General features: G+C 50.0%; 7 protein-coding genes and 1 non-coding gene across 8 annotated transcripts, besides 3 other annotated features; 3 read left to right on the plus strand and 5 right to left on the minus strand.

Moving 5' to 3' along the window:
* Window positions 1–275: 275 nt before the first annotated feature.
* Window positions 276–1656, minus strand: ACLA_029450 (uncharacterized protein; the record flags this gene model as incomplete). The annotated part of the gene is made up of 2 exons (XM_001269642.1): window positions 276–849; window positions 932–1656. The coding sequence occupies 2 exons, from the start codon at window positions 1654–1656 to the stop codon at window positions 276–278; spliced, it is 1299 nt and encodes a 432-aa protein (XP_001269643.1).
* A 337-nt stretch (window positions 1657–1993) lies between these two features.
* Window positions 1994–2020: a microsatellite.
* A 207-nt stretch (window positions 2021–2227) lies between these two features.
* Window positions 2228–2953, plus strand: ACLA_029460 (peptide alpha-N-acetyltransferase complex B subunit NAT3; the record flags this gene model as incomplete). The annotated part of the gene is made up of 3 exons (XM_001269643.1): window positions 2228–2396; window positions 2490–2721; window positions 2782–2953. 3 exons carry the CDS (start codon window positions 2228–2230, stop codon window positions 2951–2953), a joined length of 573 nt encoding a protein of 190 aa, XP_001269644.1.
* A 456-nt stretch (window positions 2954–3409) lies between these two features.
* ACLA_029470 (MCT family MFS transporter) lies at window positions 3410–4794 on the minus strand (the record flags this gene model as incomplete). Its single annotated transcript, XM_001269644.1, has 2 exons — window positions 3410–4538; window positions 4595–4794. 2 exons carry the CDS (start codon window positions 4792–4794, stop codon window positions 3410–3412), a joined length of 1329 nt encoding a protein of 442 aa, XP_001269645.1.
* Window positions 4795–6686: 1892 nt separating this feature from the next.
* ACLA_029480 (DNA-directed RNA polymerase core subunit RPO26) lies at window positions 6687–7424 on the minus strand (the record flags this gene model as incomplete). Its single annotated transcript, XM_001269645.1, has 4 exons — window positions 6687–6720; window positions 6787–6906; window positions 6963–7259; window positions 7390–7424. 4 exons carry the CDS (start codon window positions 7422–7424, stop codon window positions 6687–6689), a joined length of 486 nt encoding a protein of 161 aa, XP_001269646.1.
* Window positions 7425–7826: 402 nt separating this feature from the next.
* ACLA_029490 (C2H2-type zinc finger protein) lies at window positions 7827–9563 on the plus strand (the record flags this gene model as incomplete). Its single annotated transcript, XM_001269646.1, has 2 exons — window positions 7827–7908; window positions 7969–9563. The coding sequence occupies 2 exons, from the start codon at window positions 7827–7829 to the stop codon at window positions 9561–9563; spliced, it is 1677 nt and encodes a 558-aa protein (XP_001269647.1).
* A 1321-nt stretch (window positions 9564–10884) lies between these two features.
* Window positions 10885–12296, minus strand: ACLA_029500 (uncharacterized protein; the record flags this gene model as incomplete). The annotated part of the gene is made up of 2 exons (XM_001269647.1): window positions 10885–11651; window positions 11708–12296. The coding sequence occupies 2 exons, from the start codon at window positions 12294–12296 to the stop codon at window positions 10885–10887; spliced, it is 1356 nt and encodes a 451-aa protein (XP_001269648.1).
* A 1096-nt stretch (window positions 12297–13392) lies between these two features.
* ACLA_029510 lies at window positions 13393–13476 on the minus strand. The gene has a single exon. It is a non-coding gene; the product is annotated as a tRNA-Pro (tRNA).
* A 2290-nt stretch (window positions 13477–15766) lies between these two features.
* Window positions 15767–15798: a microsatellite.
* Window positions 15767–15799: a microsatellite.
* A 1991-nt stretch (window positions 15800–17790) lies between these two features.
* ACLA_029520 (PH domain protein) lies at window positions 17791–21427 on the plus strand (the record flags this gene model as incomplete). Its single annotated transcript, XM_001269648.1, has 3 exons — window positions 17791–18127; window positions 18194–18351; window positions 18407–21427. The coding sequence occupies 3 exons, from the start codon at window positions 17791–17793 to the stop codon at window positions 21425–21427; spliced, it is 3516 nt and encodes a 1171-aa protein (XP_001269649.1).
* Between the last annotated feature and the right edge of the window lie 561 nt (window positions 21428–21988).

Here is a 21988-nt window from a genome sequence, read left to right on the forward strand (position 1 = left end):
AGAAACCACCCTGAGATCACAAAAGGAAATGTCAAAATGTAGGTATGATTATTTCGTATGTCTTATGTCTTATGTCTTTTCTATGAGGAGCCGAAACCCAAAGGACCGAGTTGGATCTAGATCAACAAAAAGAGATAGAGAGAGAGAAAAAGAGAATCTATATACGGGGGAAGAGAAGAAAAGGAGGGGGTATGTTGCAGGTTATGTAGGAAGTCCCTAGATAAATCACACGCGAGCAGACGCAGAAACAAGAATGTTCTCCGAGGAGGGATGGATCAAGCCGCCGCCATTTCCGCGGCAGCAGCTGCACCGAACAGCCGCTCCCTCCATTCGCCGCAGACGGCCTCAAAGCCGCTGACGACGTCGTAGCAGACGCGGCCGGCCTCGCGGTCGCGCAGTCGACGGTCCCAGTCCCCCTTTTCGATCCAGCGGGTTCCCTCTTCACGGCCCTCTTCCTCGCGGCGCAGCTCCGCAACCAGTTCGCGCGCGGACCGCAGCCGGCGGGAGGCGGTGGCCGTGAGTTGCCGGGATTCGTAGAGGGTGTCGCTCAGGCCGCGGAGGGAGAGGGTGAGCTCGGTGGTTTGGGCGATGAGGGCTTGGAGGGAGATGAGGGGGTTGAAGGAAGGGGATTGCGAGGGAGTGGTGGGTCGGGAGGTGTGATGTGGCTGGCCTGGGAAGGGGTGGGGGAGGTTAGGCAGGAGGCCCTCGTCGATGAGTGGGATCAGGGCGTCAATGGCGTCGGGCGAGAGAAGCGGGTATGGAGAGAAGAGGAGCGGGTGAGTGAGTGTTTGGAGCGTTCGGGTTTGATGGGTGAGATGGGAGGTGATTGAGGTGTGTGCCGTAATGAGTCTACCAATGAAGTCAGTACACACGAAAGCTATCAAAAGAGCTTCCCTATCGGCATCGCAAGCAGGGGTCTCGCCAGACATACCTCGTTGCATTGTTCTCAATGCCACTTTGACCACCGAGATCCCGCAAGGCCTCAACCGCCCGCTGGATAACATAGTCGTTCTCGCTACCGTTGTTCTCGATCCCTCGACGCGCCAGACTCTCGATCTCGGCCATCTGCCCCTCCAGACCAGGCGATATATCTGCTGCTTCCTCGAAGTCGGACTCGTTCCCGTAGTCGGAGCCGTCGTATTGCGACTCATGCCGCCGGTGACTTCTCTGTGTGCCGTTCCGCGGTTTTGCTCTGGGTGGCTGAAGCGAGGCGTGCTCCGCGGCGAAATCCGACAAGGGCGATCTTCGTCCCATATTATACCCGTCCTCTCCGTCACTGCGATCCATGTCGTGTTGTAGGTCCCCTGGCCCATTGTCTTGTCCAGAGACATACCCATAGCCTCCTTCTTCCTCGTCGTCCCAGGCGTCTGCAAGCTCATCTGCAAGGTTTCCCAGCCCCCCGCCGGCATCTGTGCTGCTCCCGAAATCACCTGATAGTCTGTATGAGCCGTTCATGGCCTGCGAATTCCGCTGGCGGGGAGTCATCGGGGAAGGCGGGGCAGACGAACGCGGCGTCCGCGGCGACCTTGGAGGGCTGTGGGAGAAACCATTGGGGCCGTAGGTTCCGGGAGAAAGAGGTTCGAAATCGAGGTTGGAGGACTGGCTATGACTATGGCGGTGAGATAGCCTCAGGGGCGATGGTGGGATGGCCGGCATGATGCAGGTTGGACGATCGAAGGAGTTCCACGTGGGATTCCGGTCAAGAATGAAGCCAGGAGGTGATTTAGGTTCCCTTCCTTGGATATTGACAGCTTTGAAGTCTGTGACAGGAACCCTGTTGTTGTGTTTATCGATCTTAGGTTATGAGAAGATGATGATCTGCAAGAGTGGCAGCAGGGGCTGCACTGAGGAGAAATACGACAGACAACTTCATCACCACATCACCAGGATGTAGGAAGGGAATAAAGGATACAGAGAAGAGAAGAGAGAGAAACAAGGCCACTGACGAAAAAAAGGAAACACCAACCGGGAAGAATAAGGAGAAAACTAAAGAATGATGATGATGATGATAATGATGATGGAGCAGCCGTGGAAGATGTCCATCTTCTAAACAAACGACTGCTTTTTCCCGTGACCGCCCAAAAAGCCCCCAATCAGATCAGCTTCGACTTTCACTCTCCCAACCCCACACAGTTGTAGATCTTGAATAGCTTCACCTCCCATTCCCTCCATGCTCCATTCTATCCATATCTCCTGATCTTCCCAGCACCAGGTCCCGTCGCACAAAATGAGTTCCATCCGTCGCATGTCCCCAACGGACCTCCTCTCCCTGAACCTCACCAATCTCGACCCTCTTACCGAAAACTACGACCTGGGCTTCTACCTCAACTATCTCATGCGATGGCCCTCGCTCTTCAGCGCCGTCAAGGATCGTGACGAGGGTGTCGTCGGCTACAGTATGTCTCCGGACACCACTATTCAGAAACTCGGAATGCGATGAGGAGAAACTGACATACCCCGCCAAATTTTTTTTTTACCAAAAATTAAAGTTATGGGCAAGCTCGAAGAACAACATCCGTCCATGCGCCATTCGGAACACTACACCCCCTGGCACGGACACATTACCGTCCTGACTGTCGCACCTGCATGGCGCCGCCTGGGTCATGCGCGGCGCCTGACGGAGCGGCTGGAGCACGGATCGGACATCAACGATGCCTGGTTTGTGGATCTGTATGTGCGCTCGGGGAATAAGGTCGCCGTGGATATGTACAAGGGGATGGGGTATGATCTCGCGCGTTGTTGGGGAGAAGGAAAGATGGAACTGTGCTAAAGCTGCTATAGGTATTCCGTTTTCCGGCGCGTGGTCAACTACTACAGCGATGATCCCACGGGCATGTCGGACTCGGGTGAGGATGCGTTCGATATGCGCAAACCATGCAGTCGGGATAAGAATCTGCAGCATGTACGGGACAAAGGCGAGGACTTTTTGGTCAGTCCTGAGGATGTCTCGTAGCAGACTTATTAGCGGTATAGTGCGGCGGGCGAGGGGGGCTTTGAAAAGCAGTCCGCTATACTGGTTTCAGTCGATTTAGCAGTCTGGCGTTGGGGAGTTACATAATGCGCTTTGCCGAGGGCTACAATGTGGTCTGAATAAGACATTCGTGATACAGGTACCTAATGATGCTCACATCCCCTTTTCGCATGAAAAATGGTGATATGGTACTCTATATTAGTATATGCAAACACAGCCAAAAAAGAACTTTTTTTTCAACGAAACATCTGCCCAAGATGCAAACCCGAAAACCGCTATTCCGTCTTATAGATGCAAACAACCCTGACCGAGATCCCAGACTTGAAAAATGCGTCGCCTGCCATGTTCTAGATATTAGGTATGAAGTGAGTGCGCTTGTGATAAAAACAAAGTTAAAGGCATATATTCATGCAATAACGACGGGCACACGGACTGGTTTCACGCCCGAACCAGCAGCCTGAACCCAGTCCGTGAGAACCGCAGCGCCGCGAAGATGGCGGCCGATGTGACCAGGCAACAAGCTGTAAACAACTGAACTCCGAGGTATTGATGGGTATCGCTCAAGATGGCACCTCCAATCGGGGTACCGATCAACAAGCCTATCGAAGTCATGGAAAAAATCATGCCCAGACGAGTGCCCAAGTCGCGGATGTCTTTGGTGAGAGTCACCATCACCACTGGGGGAAGCGACACGAAACCACCGGAGCAAAGCCCGTAAAGAACGGCGAGACAGATGATGCCAGGAACGTTATGCACGCCAATCCAGGCAAACGCCAAAATGGCCGTCGCCGTGGCAGCTGGTGTCAGCATGTTCAATGGACCTGCATGGTCCGCGACGAAGTTGGGGAAGATACGCCCAACTGTGGACCCTGCGTTCAGCATGGCGAGGAGGTAGAATCCGAGGTTCCCATCGACGATTCCTGTATCAATCGCAAAGGACTGGACATAGAACAGAAAGTTATAGAAGCCCAGGAAGCCCAGAAACATGGCAACGCCAAACATCACGAACGCTGGCTCTGTAAAGGCCGACAGCTGAACCAGTTTCCGTTTCTCGGTAGGCAGGAATCGCACGCGCATCAGGGAAAGAGAGAAGCAGCAGGTCCCAAAGGCCACAAAGCCCAGCGCTCGGGTTGCCCATGCATATCCGACTTTCTCTTGCAGCTGATTGAACATGATCGGATAGACCACACCACCGATGCTACTTCCTGAAGCCGCCAATCCATTTGCCAACCCTCTCTTCCTTTTGAAATACTGGGGTAAGATGGCAACGGAGGGCACGAACAAGCAGCCAGCCGCCAGACCGATACATATTCCCTGGGAAAGGATCAGATGCCAATACTGCGAAGAGATACTGGCCATCATCAGACCGAAGGGAAGGACGATGGTACCAAAGATGACGAGGGCTCGAAAGTACCCTGCATCGAACAATGGACCAGTTACTACTCCGAAAAGCATAAGCAGAAAGGATTGCAGAGACCCGATCCAGGCGATAGTCGACGACGAAACGTCAGAGAGAAGAGTCTGTTCATAGTATGACTGGAAGGCACCCCAGGTATTGATCATACCCCTTTAACTCCGCAGTTAGCCAGTTGCTGAATCATACTTGATAGCTTGCGTACGCACCATGAATTGAAAAATAGGAAGAAGGACCCGAGGACTTGCAACCATGTCACGAGGCCTGTATCAAAAGTTGGCTCCTCCAAAGGCCTCTCTTCGGATGCATGATTTGGCGCATCTGGTACACGGTTATTGCTACCGTCATGGCTGCTGAAGTTTGCTGAAGGCGAAGGCGCAACCGCCTTTTCATTCACATTCGCATTCATCCCCGTTTGTGGCACTCTAGATTATGTGTAGTGATGCGGCCAAAAGCGACAATCTATATGACTTGGATACTTAGTATGCAAATAGGAGCTAAGAAAAGGAAATAGAAAGAGATGGTGACGATTGTTGGAGAGGCACGCCCAACACACTAAGAATCATGTCTCTCCTTTATATCAAAAAAAAAAAAAAGAGAAAAAAGGGAATGAAAAAGCAGACGAATAATTACAACTTTCTAGAATTATATAAGATTAGGATTTATCAGCATCCCTGGACGCAGCGGGGCATATAGAAGAGTAAGCTTGTTGACTTTAGAGGCCCGAAAGTCGAAAGATTGTTAGTTCAACTGCAGCTACCGAGGGACAAGGTCCACAAGGTCCACTCGAAGATAGCCATCCGTATTTCATATTCCTAAAGAGGCCAACAAATTGAGTCAAGACTCAAGACTCAGATCCTGACCTCAAAAGGGCAGTTCATAATGGAAGTGTTGGACGGTAAACGCATGGGATCAACCCTAATGGCCAGTCTCTCTGACACGTAAGTTGTGTCGGTCACGGTGTCATTCCATACCGCTGGTTTTGGACATCCCCATCCTTATCCTGGGGGAGAAACCCGAGGCCTGAAGGCTTCACATTCACAACCACACAAGCGACAAAAGTGGAGGGGGGGTGTGGGGATCCGAAAGAAGCGACGAGGACCCAATGAACGGCTGAAGTGTGATAGAAGCATAGTACGGCAACTATGTGCTTCCCCGAGTTCTCTATGGTTATACCCGTAAGCCTACTAAGCGCGCAATCATGGATCAGGGTATAGGCTGAGGGGCGCGAATCATGATGAATCATGCATGATTCATGGGTGTATGAACTATGGAGTATGGACATGGGACATCTGTGCCGACTGCCGATTTATCCAGCGAAGAAGGATGTTGCTTCTGGATATTGATTGCCATTAATAATGCCGAGTCAGCTGTAGAGAGGCGTAACTCCATGAGGCCAACCTATGAGGTTTCGTCGATCCTCGGTTGCTGGACATGGACATGAGACTCATCTACCGACACTCTCATCAATCTGAATCCTAGAATGGAAGTTAGTCTATAGGCAGTCTCTGCTCATGCAAGCCGACAGATAAAGACTTCGGGTTCGGGGGTTAGGGTTGAACTTGCACATAGCTACCTTCGGGATTTTGCGCCAAACTCCGAGCCCAGTACCCACGGCCACAGCTCTAATCTCCGACACTCGGATGTCTGGTCGGTGGTTGCAGCTTCCGTGTCATACGTCAGATTCGGAATCGGTTGACCAGATCATTCGAGTCTTAGGGGACCGCTGACATCCGGAGAATCGCGAGTTGTTGGGAGTTGCTGGTGTTGGTGACTTGGTGTCACTCTACTCACTACTCAAGGACCATGGACGTCAAGAAGTTCAGGTACTATATCACGTGACCGATGAAGGGATGCTCATGGACATTGGATTTTGAACTTCAGCAATATCAACATCGAGACTGATCTTCATTAATGATAGTAGCTGATGTCCATCCTCAAATGTCTAGAGGGTCCTGGCAGTTTGTACCAAAAAGGGTGTCCCCTGAGAGTGCCAGAACTCATTGGAACACCAACGGCTAAGCAATTCCGATGCTGGACAAAAGAAAAGCTGCAAGTATATAACATGATTTTATTCTATTTATCACAGGTAATATGTACGTCTTTTTTATTCTTTTGTGATTTCCCCAGTCCGGTGACCCAATGGCTGGCAAAGCCATGAGATTCCGTTTCCCTACTCCGAAACTCCAAACGCTATGCTGGACATCAAATCCCACGACGGCAATTCGAATGAGGAATGAAAAAAAAAAACAAATACCCAGTCTCAACACACATCCACCAAAATCCAAAGATAGTCGGACTCTAAAGCAGCTCTTCACACGTCCAGTCCTCATAGCTGCATCGGTTAAGAATGATTAGCCTTGTACTCTTCCGTTGCAAAGGCAGACCGTGGACAACTTACGTTCCATCCGGCAGATATCTCCGCACAATGAGAGGAATCTTCTTTTGATTGAGCTCCTTCATGGCAATCTGCAGGGGATCGGTCTCGCCTTCGAGATCCACAAGCACGGGAGCATTCATACTGCAACATTGTGAGTTCCACGAGCTAGTTTGCTTGGCACTTCCGAGTGAACAAACCTGATCTGCAGAGCTCTGGTACCCAAGACTCGCGCCCTTTCGTACTTGGTCATGTACGGGGTCGTCTTCCGTTCCTCGTTGGGGATCTTCTTCGCCCGGGCTTGTTCCACCACCTTCCCTGAGTACCCAGCACTTGGGTCACCCGAGACGACGACACGATCACCATTGACGGCCGGCGCATAGGAATCGTCACCATATCCATCGGCGCCACCCTCGGCAGCTTCGATATCCTCGGGGTTTATGAAATCTTCGGGCTCATGGTCGTCGAACACCTCCTCCGCGGGCTCGTAGTCGTAGCTATAGACCAGGGCAAGTTAGCATTGCAAACATGCTTGCAATAGCGCTACTCAACAGCAGAAGGATGCCGCAAGCCAGTTCAGATGAACCAGTCTGCGTATGAGAAGAGATTCGGTCGAGGTAGTCTTACGTCTCCTCAGCGTCGTGGTCTCCGTAGTCAGACATGGTGTCAAATCAATGCCAATCCGGCGAGTCAGCTGGTAAGAAAGTTTACGGGCGTGTACTGCGGCCACACAAGCGTAAGGACAACCAAGTTCGCGTCCGGGGACAGAGACAGCGCGGAATGACCGACGTTGCGACAGGCTTCGTAGAGATGAAGATTTCAATGTTGCGACCCTCCAAAAATGGGCGGCGGAAAAAGTTCCTTGGTTCTCTTGGCGCTAGTCTGTTTTGGGCAAGATATCTCACCGCTTCCAACATTCCGACCGGCAGAATCTTTTTTTGAATGGCTTCATTATTATCAGGCTGCGTTTTCATTGATTGTGTGATCTATCAGTTTCTTTTTTCTTCCCCTCCATTCCCTATGGTTCTATCGCTGTGAGAGCCTAGTCGGAAGGCTGAAGGGCCATGGGTGAGAAGCGCAAGCTCGAGTCCGATGGACTCACAAACCCTAACAAATTTCGAAAACAGACGGCGCTGGACGATGGTGGTAAGATGACCGCAAATATGCGACTTTTTTTTTTCTCCCAACTAAGATCATGCTGTACAGATCCGATATATGAGGAACCTCAATCTGATGCAGATTATATATCTTCAGATGAAGCCAGCGTCAAGAGTGAAAGTCTCCACGAGACTCCGGCGACACCTTTCTCAACGACCTCTGCCAAATACCCTTCCGAGTTGAAAACTCACCGCTGCCCCTTCGATTACTGCTCAAAGGCATTTAATCGACCAGCACGTCTTCAGGAGCACCTACGCTCTCACAACAATGAGAGAATCTTCAGCTGCACACATGAGGGCTGCGATAAGACCTTTCTTCGTGCGTCGCATCTGAATCACCACATCAAAAGCGCCCACACTGGTGTCCGAGACTATGTCTGTGACCGTCCAGGCTGCGGAAAGAGCTTTGTGACTGGCTCGCGACTCCGTCGACATCTGGCTGCCCATGATGGACGAGACAAATACCGCTGCACAGAATACCCGCCGTGCAATGAGACATTTCGGAAGCACTCGACTCTCCAAAACCACGTCATGACCGCACATCTCAAGCAGAAGCCCTTCCAGTGTCTACACACGGACCCGACCACCGGCCAGAAATGCCCAATGGCTTTCGACACAGCCGGGCACTTGCGAGCACACGAGAGCCGAGTCCACACTGAGAAGCGATTCAGCTGTACCGAATGTCTTCAGCAGTCAGAGGCCACCTCGTCCGAGCTGTCCACCGTCACATTTCCGTCTTACGCCCTTCTACAGGCCCATATTCGTTCCGTCCACCCTCCCCAATGCCCGAACTGCTCCCTTACCTGTGCCTCATCCCGCGAACTGCGGCGCCATCTCGAAGTCGCCCACGGCGACGTCAGCCTCGAGGAAAGAAAAGTCTTCCCCTGCACCGTCTTCGGCTGCGACCGCAGCTTCACCAAGAAAGGCAACCTGACCGTCCACATCCGCACGGTGCACCAGGGCGAGAAACGCTTCGCCTGCGGCGAGACGGACCTCTCCTCCTCCAAAAAGGTCGTCGGGTGGACCGGTGAGGGTTGCGGCAAGCGCTACGGCAGCAAGCTCGCGCTCGAAGAACACATCCGCACCGCGCACCTGGGGTATCCGAACGCCAAAGCCGAGCGACGCGAGCGCCTCGGCTCAAGCGCGACGCAGCCGGATCCAACCTCCAGCGCCAGCAGTACGCGCGGCTTGTCCGCGCTGGCCGCGCTCACGGGCGAGGGCTACGCCGAGGAAAGCGGGCGGCGTATCGCGTGTCTGGACGCGGCGTGCCTGCATCGCTTCCACAGGGACTACGATCTCTGGGTCCATATGAGCGGCAAGCACCGCCTCTCCGAGGACGAGATCCGGGATCTATTCCTGCGACGCGCGCTGTTGGCAGACGGCCGCGGCGGTCCCTCGGAGGAACTTTTTGGCGGGATATACGGGCTCGAGTTCGATAACGATGACCCATCGTCTTATGAGCCGTATGTGCTCAACGAGACCGTGCCGTTCTCTGGGGTGGGTACGGCTGCGGCTGACTTTGGTGGCTTGCCGACGCACGACTCGGATGTGCTGATGCAAGACCATGTTGATTCTACGATACCCATGAGCGATGACATGGCGCTGATTGATCCTGTTTTGGCGTATAATATGATTGATGCATAGGGAATTTGTTTGGAGCGGTTTTGCGATTTGACTACTGACTTACTATCTTGGAGCGTTTGCATACTCAGTACACTTTCCCCGCGCTTTCTTTCTATGGGCATCTATTTCTAAAAGAAACATAACATATCATGTAGAGGCCACTCTGGTCCCCCGTGCCTGACCGGGGCAGTCTGTACCAGTCACGGCCATGAATGAACCACCTGGCTACCAGGCTTGGTCAAAATATTCCAGCAGAGGAATAAACATTACTCCTTATTGCTGTAGTGTAGCCCTTCTCGCCCGTTGAGGTCCGTAAGTAACACCTGCTGCCCACTTACATCTCAAACAACTCATGTCTCAGAGTCGCCTGCATGAGGCGTTGAATGAGAATCCCTAGACTGAGTCATTAGCATTCACAAAGCAGACCTCAGCATGAGCAAGCATGATGCCATAGGGAGAGAAGCCTAGTCTACCTTAGTTAGTGAAATGGTTAGCAGCTGATCTTGCTTTGCGTAACGTGAGTGGGTGGGAAGAATGATGAATGATCAATCGATCAAACCCATGAGGGAAGTGTGAGGGTAGAATGACTGCAACAAACGAAATCTTTTTGGATACATGGGTTTGTCTTCTTTATCTCTCTTCTCTCCGTTTTTTTTGTTTTTTTTTTTTTCTCTTGAAGACCATGACCTTGGAAACGAGCGTTGTTGTTTCTTCAACATGGAAACTAGATAGGCCGCAATGCCTCAACAATTGCCAATTGACAGGACCAGCCCCGAGCGTTTGCAAGGATGGCAGCCCAAAAAAGCTTCAGGAAGACAAAAGGAATATCCTCGACAATGAAGAAACGTGAGTTGGAAGCCAAGGGATTTGTGCAAAATGAGAACAGATGCAGGAAGATAGAAGGGGTACCATCGTACCAAACCAAATCGAAGCTGATACTTGAGACTGAAAGTAGCTCAAAACCGCCAATTAGAATACTCCTTTCCACCGTTTCTTCGTGCCTCTGGCTTCTTGTTTTCTGTGGTGAGGGGAGATTGGTGATGTTGCGTGTCGAAAGGATAACTGGCTGTCAAACATTCACCAAACTTGAAGCTGCTAGCAGTTTTGTAGACATCGAAACAGCACATCCTCCGAGTCACAACCATTAGTTACTAGACTGAATGTGGATAGTGGAGAGCAGCGCCAGGCAGGTTCTCGCCCACGACATGAATACTTGAATGAGAGGTTCCTCCCTGAGAAAGGCCGCCTCTGGGACGGGCACTCAATGGGCCGTGTCTGGTAGCCATAGCCTACCCGAGCAAACAGAAGATTAACACTCGATTAAAGGGGACAAATTGAGGGGTCATATGAGTAGACTTGCCGTTGCAACATCCTGCCATGCACCAACGAGAGACCCACGAATCTCGGGAAACTCTCTGACCATCTGGATTTCTTTATTGACGGGACGCTGAGGCTGGCCATCGGAGCTAACAACACTCGGGCCACCGCTCTTCTTCTCGAGGAAAGACGTTTGCTCCACCAGGCAGGACACCAAATCATTAGCTGATTTGAAAAGATCGATGTAGTAGTCCCGATTTCTGTCGGCAAATTGCTTGTCCCGATAAGGAAATGGAGATGGGATCTGGGATTTGATCGAAGTGTCACAGAGTCTGATCTCGGTGAGATTTTGCATGAAGAAGATATAAGATGCGCTGGGCGTCTTGGAAGGCTCGTGGATGGTGAAGTATCTGGCAATGTCACAGAACAAGTGAACAGCAGGGAGTCCTCTAGCCAGGCCAAGCCATTGGGCAACCTTGAACATCAGTCTCAAGACCATCCTCTCATGACTGTCCAGCGGCCACTCAGTGAGATCGACAAAGTCCCTGCCAGTGACAGTCGAACGAGGAACCTCGATGTTAAGAGGTGGCAGCCAACCTATCTCTCGGGCTCTTTCGGGGTTTGTTTCCATCAGATGCTTTCTGTAAAACTGATAGAACACCGTCAGAGCAAGCTCCGTTCTCAAGTAATCATTCCAAGCCAATGTGGCCCTGCAACAGTCGTAACGCTGCGCTCGCACGCTCGTCAGAATGGTGCGCTCTGTGGAAACCGGAGTGTCACTGTAAATCGTTTCTATGGAGAGACAGGTCAGCTTCAACACCGAGGATATTCTTTTGTTGTGCACTTACTGTCCTCGTCCTCCTCTTGTATTGCCTCCCAAATATCATGTTCAAACGCTCGAAGCACTTTGATGGATGCCTCGAGGTGCTCACAAGATCTACCAATCTCCAAGGGCCTACTAGTGATCCAATAGATGGGCTTGCAATCATCTCCACGCAAAGTAGACAGCAGCCGTCTCAGCATCTCAATTTCGGTGACAAAAAAGGTCTCATCGGTGATGCTGGTGATATTGGGCTCGCTGATAGCAGTGGGATAACGGGCACGCATCCACAGAGTCAGGTTTACTTGAGTTGTTTCCATCTTTCCACGGGTCTCCAGCAACATGATCAGAAGGTGGGCGTACGAGCCTGGAAATAGATCATCCGCCAACAATGGGAGCACGGCCATGATCTCCCGAGCAAGAGCATCAGGATCGAAACCTCTAGCGAAATCGTCCGTCAACTCGGCAATCATCTGACGCTCGGCAGCGGTGATCTCCCTGATCTTTTCATCGAACAAACTGTGAACATCGTAGTCACTTGCCTCGTCGATAGACCCGGTGGAAGACTCGAAAGGATCTTCGTGCTCCAAGTCTGGCGAGAGAGGAAACACTTCCATTCTGGCGACAAAGAGCTCAGACACTGGTCATTTGAAAAGTTTCGAACAGATAAAGCAGATTAAATCACAAAACGCCAAAAAGAAAACAAGCTGGAGGGTTAAATAAGTTGTAAAGAAAAACTCCAATGCAGCTAAATGGAAACAGAGCGAGAAATCAAACTGAAAGGGGCTTGTGCAGTCGATTTGACAGCTTAGTTGGGTACTTGAAGCATACACAACTCCACGCTGTAAGAAGATAAAAAGGGGACGATCAAGGAAACGATAACAAATCCCGATGGTTTAAATAAGGGGGATTGAGGAGGCAGCAGACATCGGAAGAAGGAGTGAAAAGAGCAGAGAAATGCTGAAAATGAATGAGTCTGGAGCAAGTGAATGTCTGTTGTTCTGGTGAGGATCCCAGGCACGACATCATCTCAATAAGAAAAAAAAAAAAACCCCCCTGCTCTGAGTCAATGAATATCTACTCTCTGACAAGCTAGAGCTGAATCCGTTGTTAATACAGAGGAAACACCAGCAGTGAATGCCAATATCCTCGAGTTTCAAGGCAGAACTCATTGGATGAGGCGATCTCAACATACTGAACTTGTACCTTTCACTCTAATAAGTGAAGGACCTCTTGATCATGGAGGGGGGCTCTCATGTATCTTCACTACTCAGCATCTTCAGCATCATCTCCATAGTTGTAGAGATCTTGTTGATCAGCTATCTTCATGCTGGGACATCATCTTGAGCTACATCGATAGCTGAGACTGATTCAACGCAGACTATGATCTGCAGAGCATATCCCAAGTCTAGTCTTAATAAGTAAAAAGATTTCCAAGTCAAAGTAACAGCTTAAGTTTAGGATCAGAGAGCTTAGAACCTAGTTGAAAGACTTGTCGAAGCTGTTGGATCCCTTTGTACAGTCATCACCATATGGACCTCGTTGACTTCCTATTTGGGGACATGAACAGTCAGCCTCAGACTACACCGATTGGTCAATGATGGGCAGGGTTTAGAGAAATTGTGGCCTATATCTCGTCTATCATGCTGGCTGTGAAGTATTAGTTGCCAAAGTTCAATGGTCCAAAAAAAAAAAAAAAAGAAGGAAAGGAAAGGCCTGAGCCGCGATTCGAACGCGGGTCTCATCGAGACAGTTATAGAACCCGAACGATGAATCGTACCCCTGGACCACTCAGGCGAAAATTGTTTACGTAATCTGTAAGTATTGTCCCAAGACAACCACAAAGTAAACGTAGATAGAAGGATCTCGATTTCATGTCAATGGAAAAAGCAGTTCAAGATGGAGCGACTTTTTAAAATTATGCGCTTTTGCCTTCAAGTTGGAAATACTATCCGGGGTGTCACTATTATTGGACTGGAGGTAGAGGAAGTTCAGGTTGTCGTTAACAACAACCAGTGATTGAAACCGAGTCAACCCTTCGAGTTCGATTCACTGCTTGAAGCATCCTGTAACGTGCTGGAGTATTTGATCAATGGAGATCACAATCGTCTACCTCAATCCACCGATATTCTTGTTTCAGGAATTGCTTCAACCGAACAGTCCACGTTGACGACATTGACTTGAGTGCCACGTTACTCCTCCATGTATGTTCCCCGCACACTCGAGATGGAATGTGGGTATCAAGAGGGTCTATTCCAGGCTACGCGTTAAGGATCGATCTTGACCCTGGAACCTACAAGATCGAATTTTGCCTACTCCGTAGAAATTGCAAGGGAGGTTGCAAAGAAAAAAGAACCCTACGGCATCACATTCACATGAATTCGCTGGAGCCAAGAAGAAGATGAACTGTCAAGGATCAAAGATGCAATCGACGGCCTGACGTAAGCTCCTCCCAAAAGTAGCCGGGATGCGATGACAATCACTTTACCAAGAACACAAACCTGGATAGTTACGCCTTAGTCTAGTGCACACATGAGATCTCTCATAAGCTCGTGGATGGCTATGAGGAAATGTCTATCTCATGCATTGAGCGATCCATTACGTGGTTGATATCGCGACGCGCAGAAAGTCCCAGCAGTCCTAGGTCTGAACTCTCCAAAAGTGCAGATTGATCGTCATGGCCCATGGATCGAAGAAAAAATTAAGTCCACCCGCTGAGCCTCTGAGGTCATCTTTGCTATCTGAAAAGCCATTTTGAGCAAGGATCGCTGCCCCCCCAGTGCGCGTCCATATGGGTTTCTTTTTTGGAAAAGCTCCGCTGTCCAGCTTCCTGTCGAGTTTAAAGCGACCAGTCGCTGTAGAGGTCTAGAGTATATATACCTTGGCGTTAGGGCTTTAAAACTAGCCAACGGTGATATTGGTGGATCGCTACCACATATCACCAGTTGATCATCTTTTGCTAGTACGGAAGAGTCCTTTATTTGATCATCGAGGTAATCTACATGTGCAACTCAAAGTACGTACTTGGGTTCCGGATCCGTTCGGTAATCGGTAGGACACAGATAGATATTAATTCACCAGTCACTTAGATGTGGTAACTGGCAACTGTGCCTTTTTCCCTCTAACCATGGGTAGTCGAGGCATGGCTCGATCCGTGGCATACTTACACCCAGGGACTGGCTGTAAGCCCTGGAACCCCTGTAAGCAATTGCCGGCTCCAGTACACTGACAATACTAAAGTACCTGTACCGTGGTCCGTGGGATTCAAGGGCTCCGACCCCTCTGGGAGTTGAACGTGGACTTTGCCACTGTTTTGGAGTAGGTTCCCTGATCTGATGTTAGCTGTACTGTAAAGTGTAAGCGCTAGTGATCAGCCAGGAGCAGGGTCAGGATGATATCAATCCCCTTTTCAACTACCTAACTAACTAACTACTCCGTACTCCGTAGTCTAGACTAAATTATAGTTCTTGAACAAAGCGATCAGTTCGTGCAAGTGTGGCTGGTATTGTATTGTGGCAGTACCCGATACATTACTTACTCGACACTTACAGTCCAGTATGATTGACCCTTCGCACACTGCTCGAAATGATTAGAAAGGAAAAACATGTGGATAGAATATCTATCTAGTCTTGAATAGATAACCAGTCGGATCCAGACGGCTGCAGATGGATCACAGCGCTGTTGAAACGGCACTTGGCGCCGACTCTATTGTGGACTGTAGTCGCTTCACCTTGCCTCGTGGCCTGTAGGAATGGGGGATGCTCCAGAGTCCTGGAGAGGTCTGGACACACAAAAGTAGTCAGTCAGTAACACAACAGCGAAAAAAGGGTCAAACATCAAGAATGAATAAGGACAACATTACAGGATCTGAGAGAAGACGATGAGCGTGCCAAGCACTCAGCCATCAAAATCTGGAGGAATTCTTTAGCTTTTTTCCCTTCTCAATAATAAGACATGCATGTTTCTGTGTTGCTATATTTGGGGGTTTCCGGAGAGGATGCAGTACGATAATCACCCGATGTAGTAATCAGTAAGTAATTGTTAGTAGTAGTATGGAACCACCATCTTCGTTTCTTACGATGATTGACTCTCTCTCTCTCTCTCTCTCCCTCTCTCTCTCAACTGCTCTCCTTTTCGATAGTGAATCAATCTCTTTGACCCCTATTCGATATATTAAACTACTTTAGTCCGTCAAGAAGGAGAGATAGAGTGATGTTATTTATTCTATCTGCCTACTCCCGTACCCGCGGGGGGTGGTTGGATCTTTCAGGATGAGCATGGCGTATGGCCGCGTCACAAAAGGAGCCAAGCGCCAATGATGATGGGTAACGGTTAGATTTGTCGAATCTATGAATGGACTTGTGGCCATAGTACGGATACTAAATAGTCTGGCTGGGAGAGAGAGAGAGGAAAGGTGTCTGATCACATCATGGGGGATGGAATGATCCAATCTATTATTTTCTCTTACATTCAGTTACTGTAGGTAAGTAAAATAATAGTAGTAGTAGTAGTAAAAGATTCAAGGAAGAAGAACAACCCTCAATTCAAATAGGTACAAAAGTAGGTACCTCATCAGATATGATTAGCAGATCAAAGGAAAAAGAACGATGACGCCAGACAGAGACTAAAAACTAAGCGTCGAGCCGAATCCTTGAACCTGTTGGCTCTCGAACTTGATCTTGAACTGTGTGTCTGGCAGTTTTGGCTGATACTCATCACCATAATCATCATAAGAACTAAGTAAACGATATCTTGGAACTGATCTCATTCATGTCTTTCTTCCCCATAGTACTATCTGTCTATCAACTATCCATTCCCACTGATAATTATAATACTCTAAACTATCTATCTATCTATCTACCTCCTCGTCCTTCTCCTAATACACTATCCCTCCTATTGAGGGTCTGAACTAAAAAATCCAATATTTCTCCTGACGGGTCTTCAGTGTCCACTGATCTTACTATTCTTCTTCTTCTACTACTTGTGACACCGCCACACAAGCTGAAAGAATCGAATACCGCACAGTACACAAACAAGCGAAAAGAAAGCGCAATATCCTTCCTGGTGAATCAACCTACGGAGTAGGTAAGGTACAAGACCTTGTCTGAGTGTGGTGAGTGTGCTGTGTAACTGTATTACCCTTACCATTACCGCTCTTCCTTCCTGTCAGACCCACGCATTAGAGGATCCTCATCCTCTTAGGTCCCAACTGAACTACTACGACTGTACGCTACTATTATTATTATTACCTACTACTCTGTATTCTTACGACTATGGAGACTAGGTACCTATCTATCTACAGAGTACAACCTAACGTTCTTCTCTTTCATCTTTCATCATTATTCCTTCCCATATCCTCTCTCTCAATTATTATTTACTTTCTTCCTCTTCATTCGTTTCTCCGAATTTCTCTCCCGGTCAATCTTTCTAACTATATCCTATCAGTTTTCCTTTCTCATCAACCCTCTTCCCCGATTTTACTCCCGACTTGCCGCTTCCCCCCCGCCTCACTCTCTATCCACACTGATCAAGAGGTTAACTGAGACACAAGGTGGCCCAGTGACTGCGAATATCCAAGTCAGGCGCTTGCAAACCAGACTTTTCCCTCATCGCCCGCTTTCTTGGCTGTCATTGTCCTTCCACTCCTTTCTTACGCTATATTTGTCTCTTTCAGCAGTCGGCAAGGAATATAACCTACATGGAATCGTCTTGCCAATAACTACTACTCTTGGCGGGCCCTGAGACCCCGTTGCTTCCTCCGTGCGGAGGAGCCGGATTCAACACACATCTTCTCCTTTCCTTTACTCTTAACTCCTCGTTGTTCGTCCTGATTCTGTAACGGCCTGCTGCGATTTTCCCATCTTTTTGACCTGGATTGCGTGGCTGTTGAGCGATATCTCCGTTGTCCTTGTGTGAGTCTGGCAGTTGCGCCAGTTCTTTTTTTTCCCCCTCTCATATCGACGAGAGAGTGTATCCTTCCATCATAGGTCAGGTTAGGGTCTAGACCTCGAACAAGATGGTTCTTTCGCGTGGTGAGTAAATGATCGTCTTTCGATCCACATTCCGGATGACGGTGTCTGATAACCCCTTGCGTTATCAGTGCGCTCTTTCATGTCGGCCTTCGGTGGCTCGTCCCGCAAGGAAAACGCCGAGAAGCATCATCGTACAGCATCGGCCTCGATAGCGTTGAACAATTCCCCGCCCAGATACGATACTCTATCTCTCGATACGCCTTCACCGATCGATGGCTCACCATTGCAGTCAACGACAAAAGCAGAACGGCGGATGTCACGCCCGGCATCGACCATCTTCACACATGATCCCCCGTTCATGGAACTGTCAGAAGATACTCCACCTGAACTGCAGCCTATATTCACCTTTCTCAACAACCATGCAAACAAACTGTACCACGAAGGATACTTTTTGAAGTTGAATGATCTGGATAACCGTACGTGGCTCCCGGAATAAGTCGTTTTCGAATTGCGAAAGTATAGACTGATTCAAACTCATCCAGATGGCCGGCCTTATTCTGACAGACAGTGGGTCGAATGCTATGCCCAGCTCATTGGAACGGTGCTTTCAGTATGGGACGCTGCTGCGCTGGACGCAGCAGCAGAGGGAGAAGAAGTCCCATCGACATTCATTAACCTGGCAGATGGTTCCATCAAAGTGGTGAGTACTGCTGGAAAACATTGCATGCATTCTCTCTTAACACATCTTCTGTGAGGCGCAGATCGAGACATTACCTACCAGAAATCAAGCGATGGAGCCGCTCAAGAATGTATTGAGCGTATGCTCTGCCGGCCAAAATCGGTATCTCCTACATTTCAATTCGTTTCATTCGTTGACACAGTGGGCATCGGCCATTCGTCTGGCTTTATTCGAGCATACCTCTTTATATGAAGCCTACACGGGTTCAATCATCGCTGGCAAAGGCAAACATCTCAACAACATCCGTTCGATTTTGGACCGCAACCGATTCAAGCAGGAAGACTGGGCCCGTGTCCGATTTGGAGCAGGGACACCATGGCGACGCTGCTGGTTTGTCATCACCCCTCCTAACGAGAAAGAATATCAGAAGGCCCAGAAGTCACTGAAGAAGTCCGCCTACGACCGGGCTCCAAAAATGATCACCGGGGATATTAAGTTCTATGACACAAAAAAGACCAAGAAAGCCAAACCGATCGCGACTATCACCAATGCCTACTCTGCCTATGCCATATACCCCCAGTCCAAAGCTCTGATTGACCAATCGACACTCGTCAAAATTGAAGGCACCGTTACAATCCATTCACAGCCGGAATCGGCTTCTGAGGGATTCGTCTTTGTTATGCCCGAGGTGCATCCCGCCATTTCTGGTTTTGAGATGATGGTTCGCTTCCTCGTTCCCACCTTCGATACCTTCAACCTCTACGGACGGCCGACACGTCTCATTGCCGCAACAAACCATATTAAGAGCATCATGTTCGCATTCCCGAACCATCAGCGCTACGGTTACCTGGACATCTTGGATGTCGCGAATCTGATGCAGGTGCCCGGCAGCCACGACTGGACCGAGGCGGAGTGGAGAAAACAGCTGAAGGATGCGACAGCGCGCCATATGGCCGCGGTGGGTAGCAGAACCAGCAGTATCTCTTCCAAGAAGCCGCGCTTCAGAGCTAGCCTTCCAAGCCGGTACAGTAACGTGTCCGCTGGTGTTTCTCGTCTCAATGGGCTACCCGAGAGTCGACCTGAATACAACCAGTCCGCGGATACCATCCTTCATGAATCACCGAAGGAGGATTCCCTTGCCTCAGCTTACCATGCCCGAGGCTCTTCGGATACAACTGGTATAAATTTCATTCGTAAACGGGCGCAGACTTCGGCCTTGGAGAGCTCCCCATCATCCTCCGATCAAGATCTGGCCCCAAGTGAACGGGGCCTGACTGGTACTACCCGTGTCAGCGATCGTAGCAGTGAGAACGACTGGAAGCTGCATCCAGACCCTGAGGCCGAAGCCATTGGGGAGGATCTCCGCCCTCAATCTCCTCCTGACCCTGTTTCGATGCCACCCGCATTTATGCATGCTCCCGGAGACACTCCTTCTCATCGGCCGCTGCCTTCGCCGGATCTAAGAAAGATGAACAACAGAATGTCGGACACTACCCTCACTCAGCTCGCTGCTGCTGGGAAAATGAGTATGGCCAGCTTGGCCTTGCATGCGTCGGACCGTTCTGGGATCCAGGAATCTGACGAATCAACTCAACACGTGTCAACTGCACAAAACATCTGGTCCTTGGGGTCTGACAGCACTGACAGCTCGTCAAATTCAAGCCGTGAGGCACTCAAATCTCAAGAGCAGACTCCCCCAGCCACCGCAAACCCCAACAGCGTCTTTGGTCCGCCACTGGTCAAGCCAACCGGAAACAATGTCTCTGCAGATCCCGTAAAAGTCGTGAAAAGGAAACCATTGCCCTCACAGCAGCCCAAGGAACTGGACTCTCAGAGCCCCGCCGAGCCCACCTACGATGACCTCCGCCACACGGTGGACGAGGAAGTTCTGAACTGGGTCACATCACGTCAGTTGTCGTTCCCTTCGACTGATGAAGATCGCCAGGTCGATGACGAGAGCGTTTACGACGATGCGTCTACAACGTCCCCTGACTACGCTAGTACCCACGAGTCGGTTTATAGCAAGAAGTCTGTACGCTCCACGAAACCCAGAATGGGGGTAATGAAAACCGTCGGAATGGAGCCCAAGAAAGACCTTGTCATTGGGGATGCACACTACTCGCTCGACCAGGAATCGCGAAACAACTCTGACATTCCAACCGTGGATTTTGGACCAACGCTCACCTATCTGCCGACCACTGGACGGCCGAGCACATCAGATACTCTGAAGAAATCCGCACACCACAGGACTGATTCCGATGCAACGGAGAAGCAGCGATACGCAGTGCCTACTCATCTGAAGGACCTTCCTCATTCCCGGTCTCCCAGTCAGGACGAATTTCGTCGCAGCATGTTGTGGCAACCTGGCATGGCTGCTACACGCCCAGTCACCCCTGGCGGTCTAACACCAGAACAGTTTGTCCAGCAACGCGCAGCTCCCAGCCCGCCAATCCAAGTACATCACCATCGCACAACCTCTACGACGCCTCCACCGCGGAGACCACTCTCCGGTGACTGGATGGCACATACCCGCTCTCAGTCTCAAATGACAGTCCCCAGAGAACCTCATCCCCGACCTCGTTCCCGTGGTGCCAGTAGCATGCTGAATTATAACGATATCTCATCTCATCTCTCCGCTCGGGAGCAGGAGCATGTAGCTCGTATGACGGGATCCTCCTTCTTCAATATCTCTAGCGAGAAGAGCAAACAGTCGCCTCCCGTCGACCCCATGGGCCTTGTGGGTGCGATCGACGCTCGTGAGCGGGAGAAGAAGCACATCAAGGAAGGAATGTCGAACCAGATGGTGCAACATGCGATCGCGCAGCGCCAACAACATTGGCAGCACCAGCAGCTCGCTATGACACCACCAGCCAACTACGGGCTGCAAAGCGGTCAGCACAGCAGTGTTTACAACCTTCCCGCCGCGAGTCACACTTGGGATGCCCTCAACCAGTCGTACCACGCTGATGAGCCACGACGTCAATCTTGGTTTGGGCCATACAATCAACCACCGCAAACACCACCCATGTATCCACCAACGCAGCCTGTTGCCCAACCTACTGGGTATTTCAGCAATGGGGCTCCTATGCAATATTAGTCTTTCTCTCTCTCATACCTTATCGACCTGAAAACATCCTCTCATTGTCTTACATCTTTCTTTTTTTTTCTACCTTGATCTCCTTTTGTCTCTTGCATCAGCGTCTGCGATTGCGTCCAACCGTTGTGATATCTTTCCTTATCCTCTCAACCCTTCCAGCCCTCTACTCTTTCATCAATTTCCTACTATTCCCACTTTGATGACGCACCCTAGAGCTAGACTGCCTAGAGTACCCATACGGGACCTCAACTTGCCGTTTTGTTCCTTCCACTTCGATTTGTCATAGCATTTGCTCCACTGCATTGCGCATTTCATGGAGTTACGAGAAAGGGTCTGGCGTCCACGGTACTGCTTCAATCTGCTGTCCTTCCCTTATTCCCTCCTTTTTCTGCTTTCGGTGCGGTGTGGCGGAATGGGTGGTTCAGATTTCTCTTTTTTCCTCTTTTGCTTTCTGGGAAAGAGACCCCTTCTTGTCGGTGGTCCTTTGACTGGCTTTTGTGCATCTAGTAAGGACATGTCTTGCATACAGATTGACCGAATATGCAATATACTTTGCTCCTC

The sequence above is a fragment of the Aspergillus clavatus genome, genomic scaffold (assembly GCF_000002715.2).
Source record: "Aspergillus clavatus NRRL 1 1099423829805 genomic scaffold, whole genome shotgun sequence".
Taxonomy (NCBI): Eukaryota; Fungi; Ascomycota; class Eurotiomycetes; order Eurotiales; family Aspergillaceae; genus Aspergillus; species Aspergillus clavatus.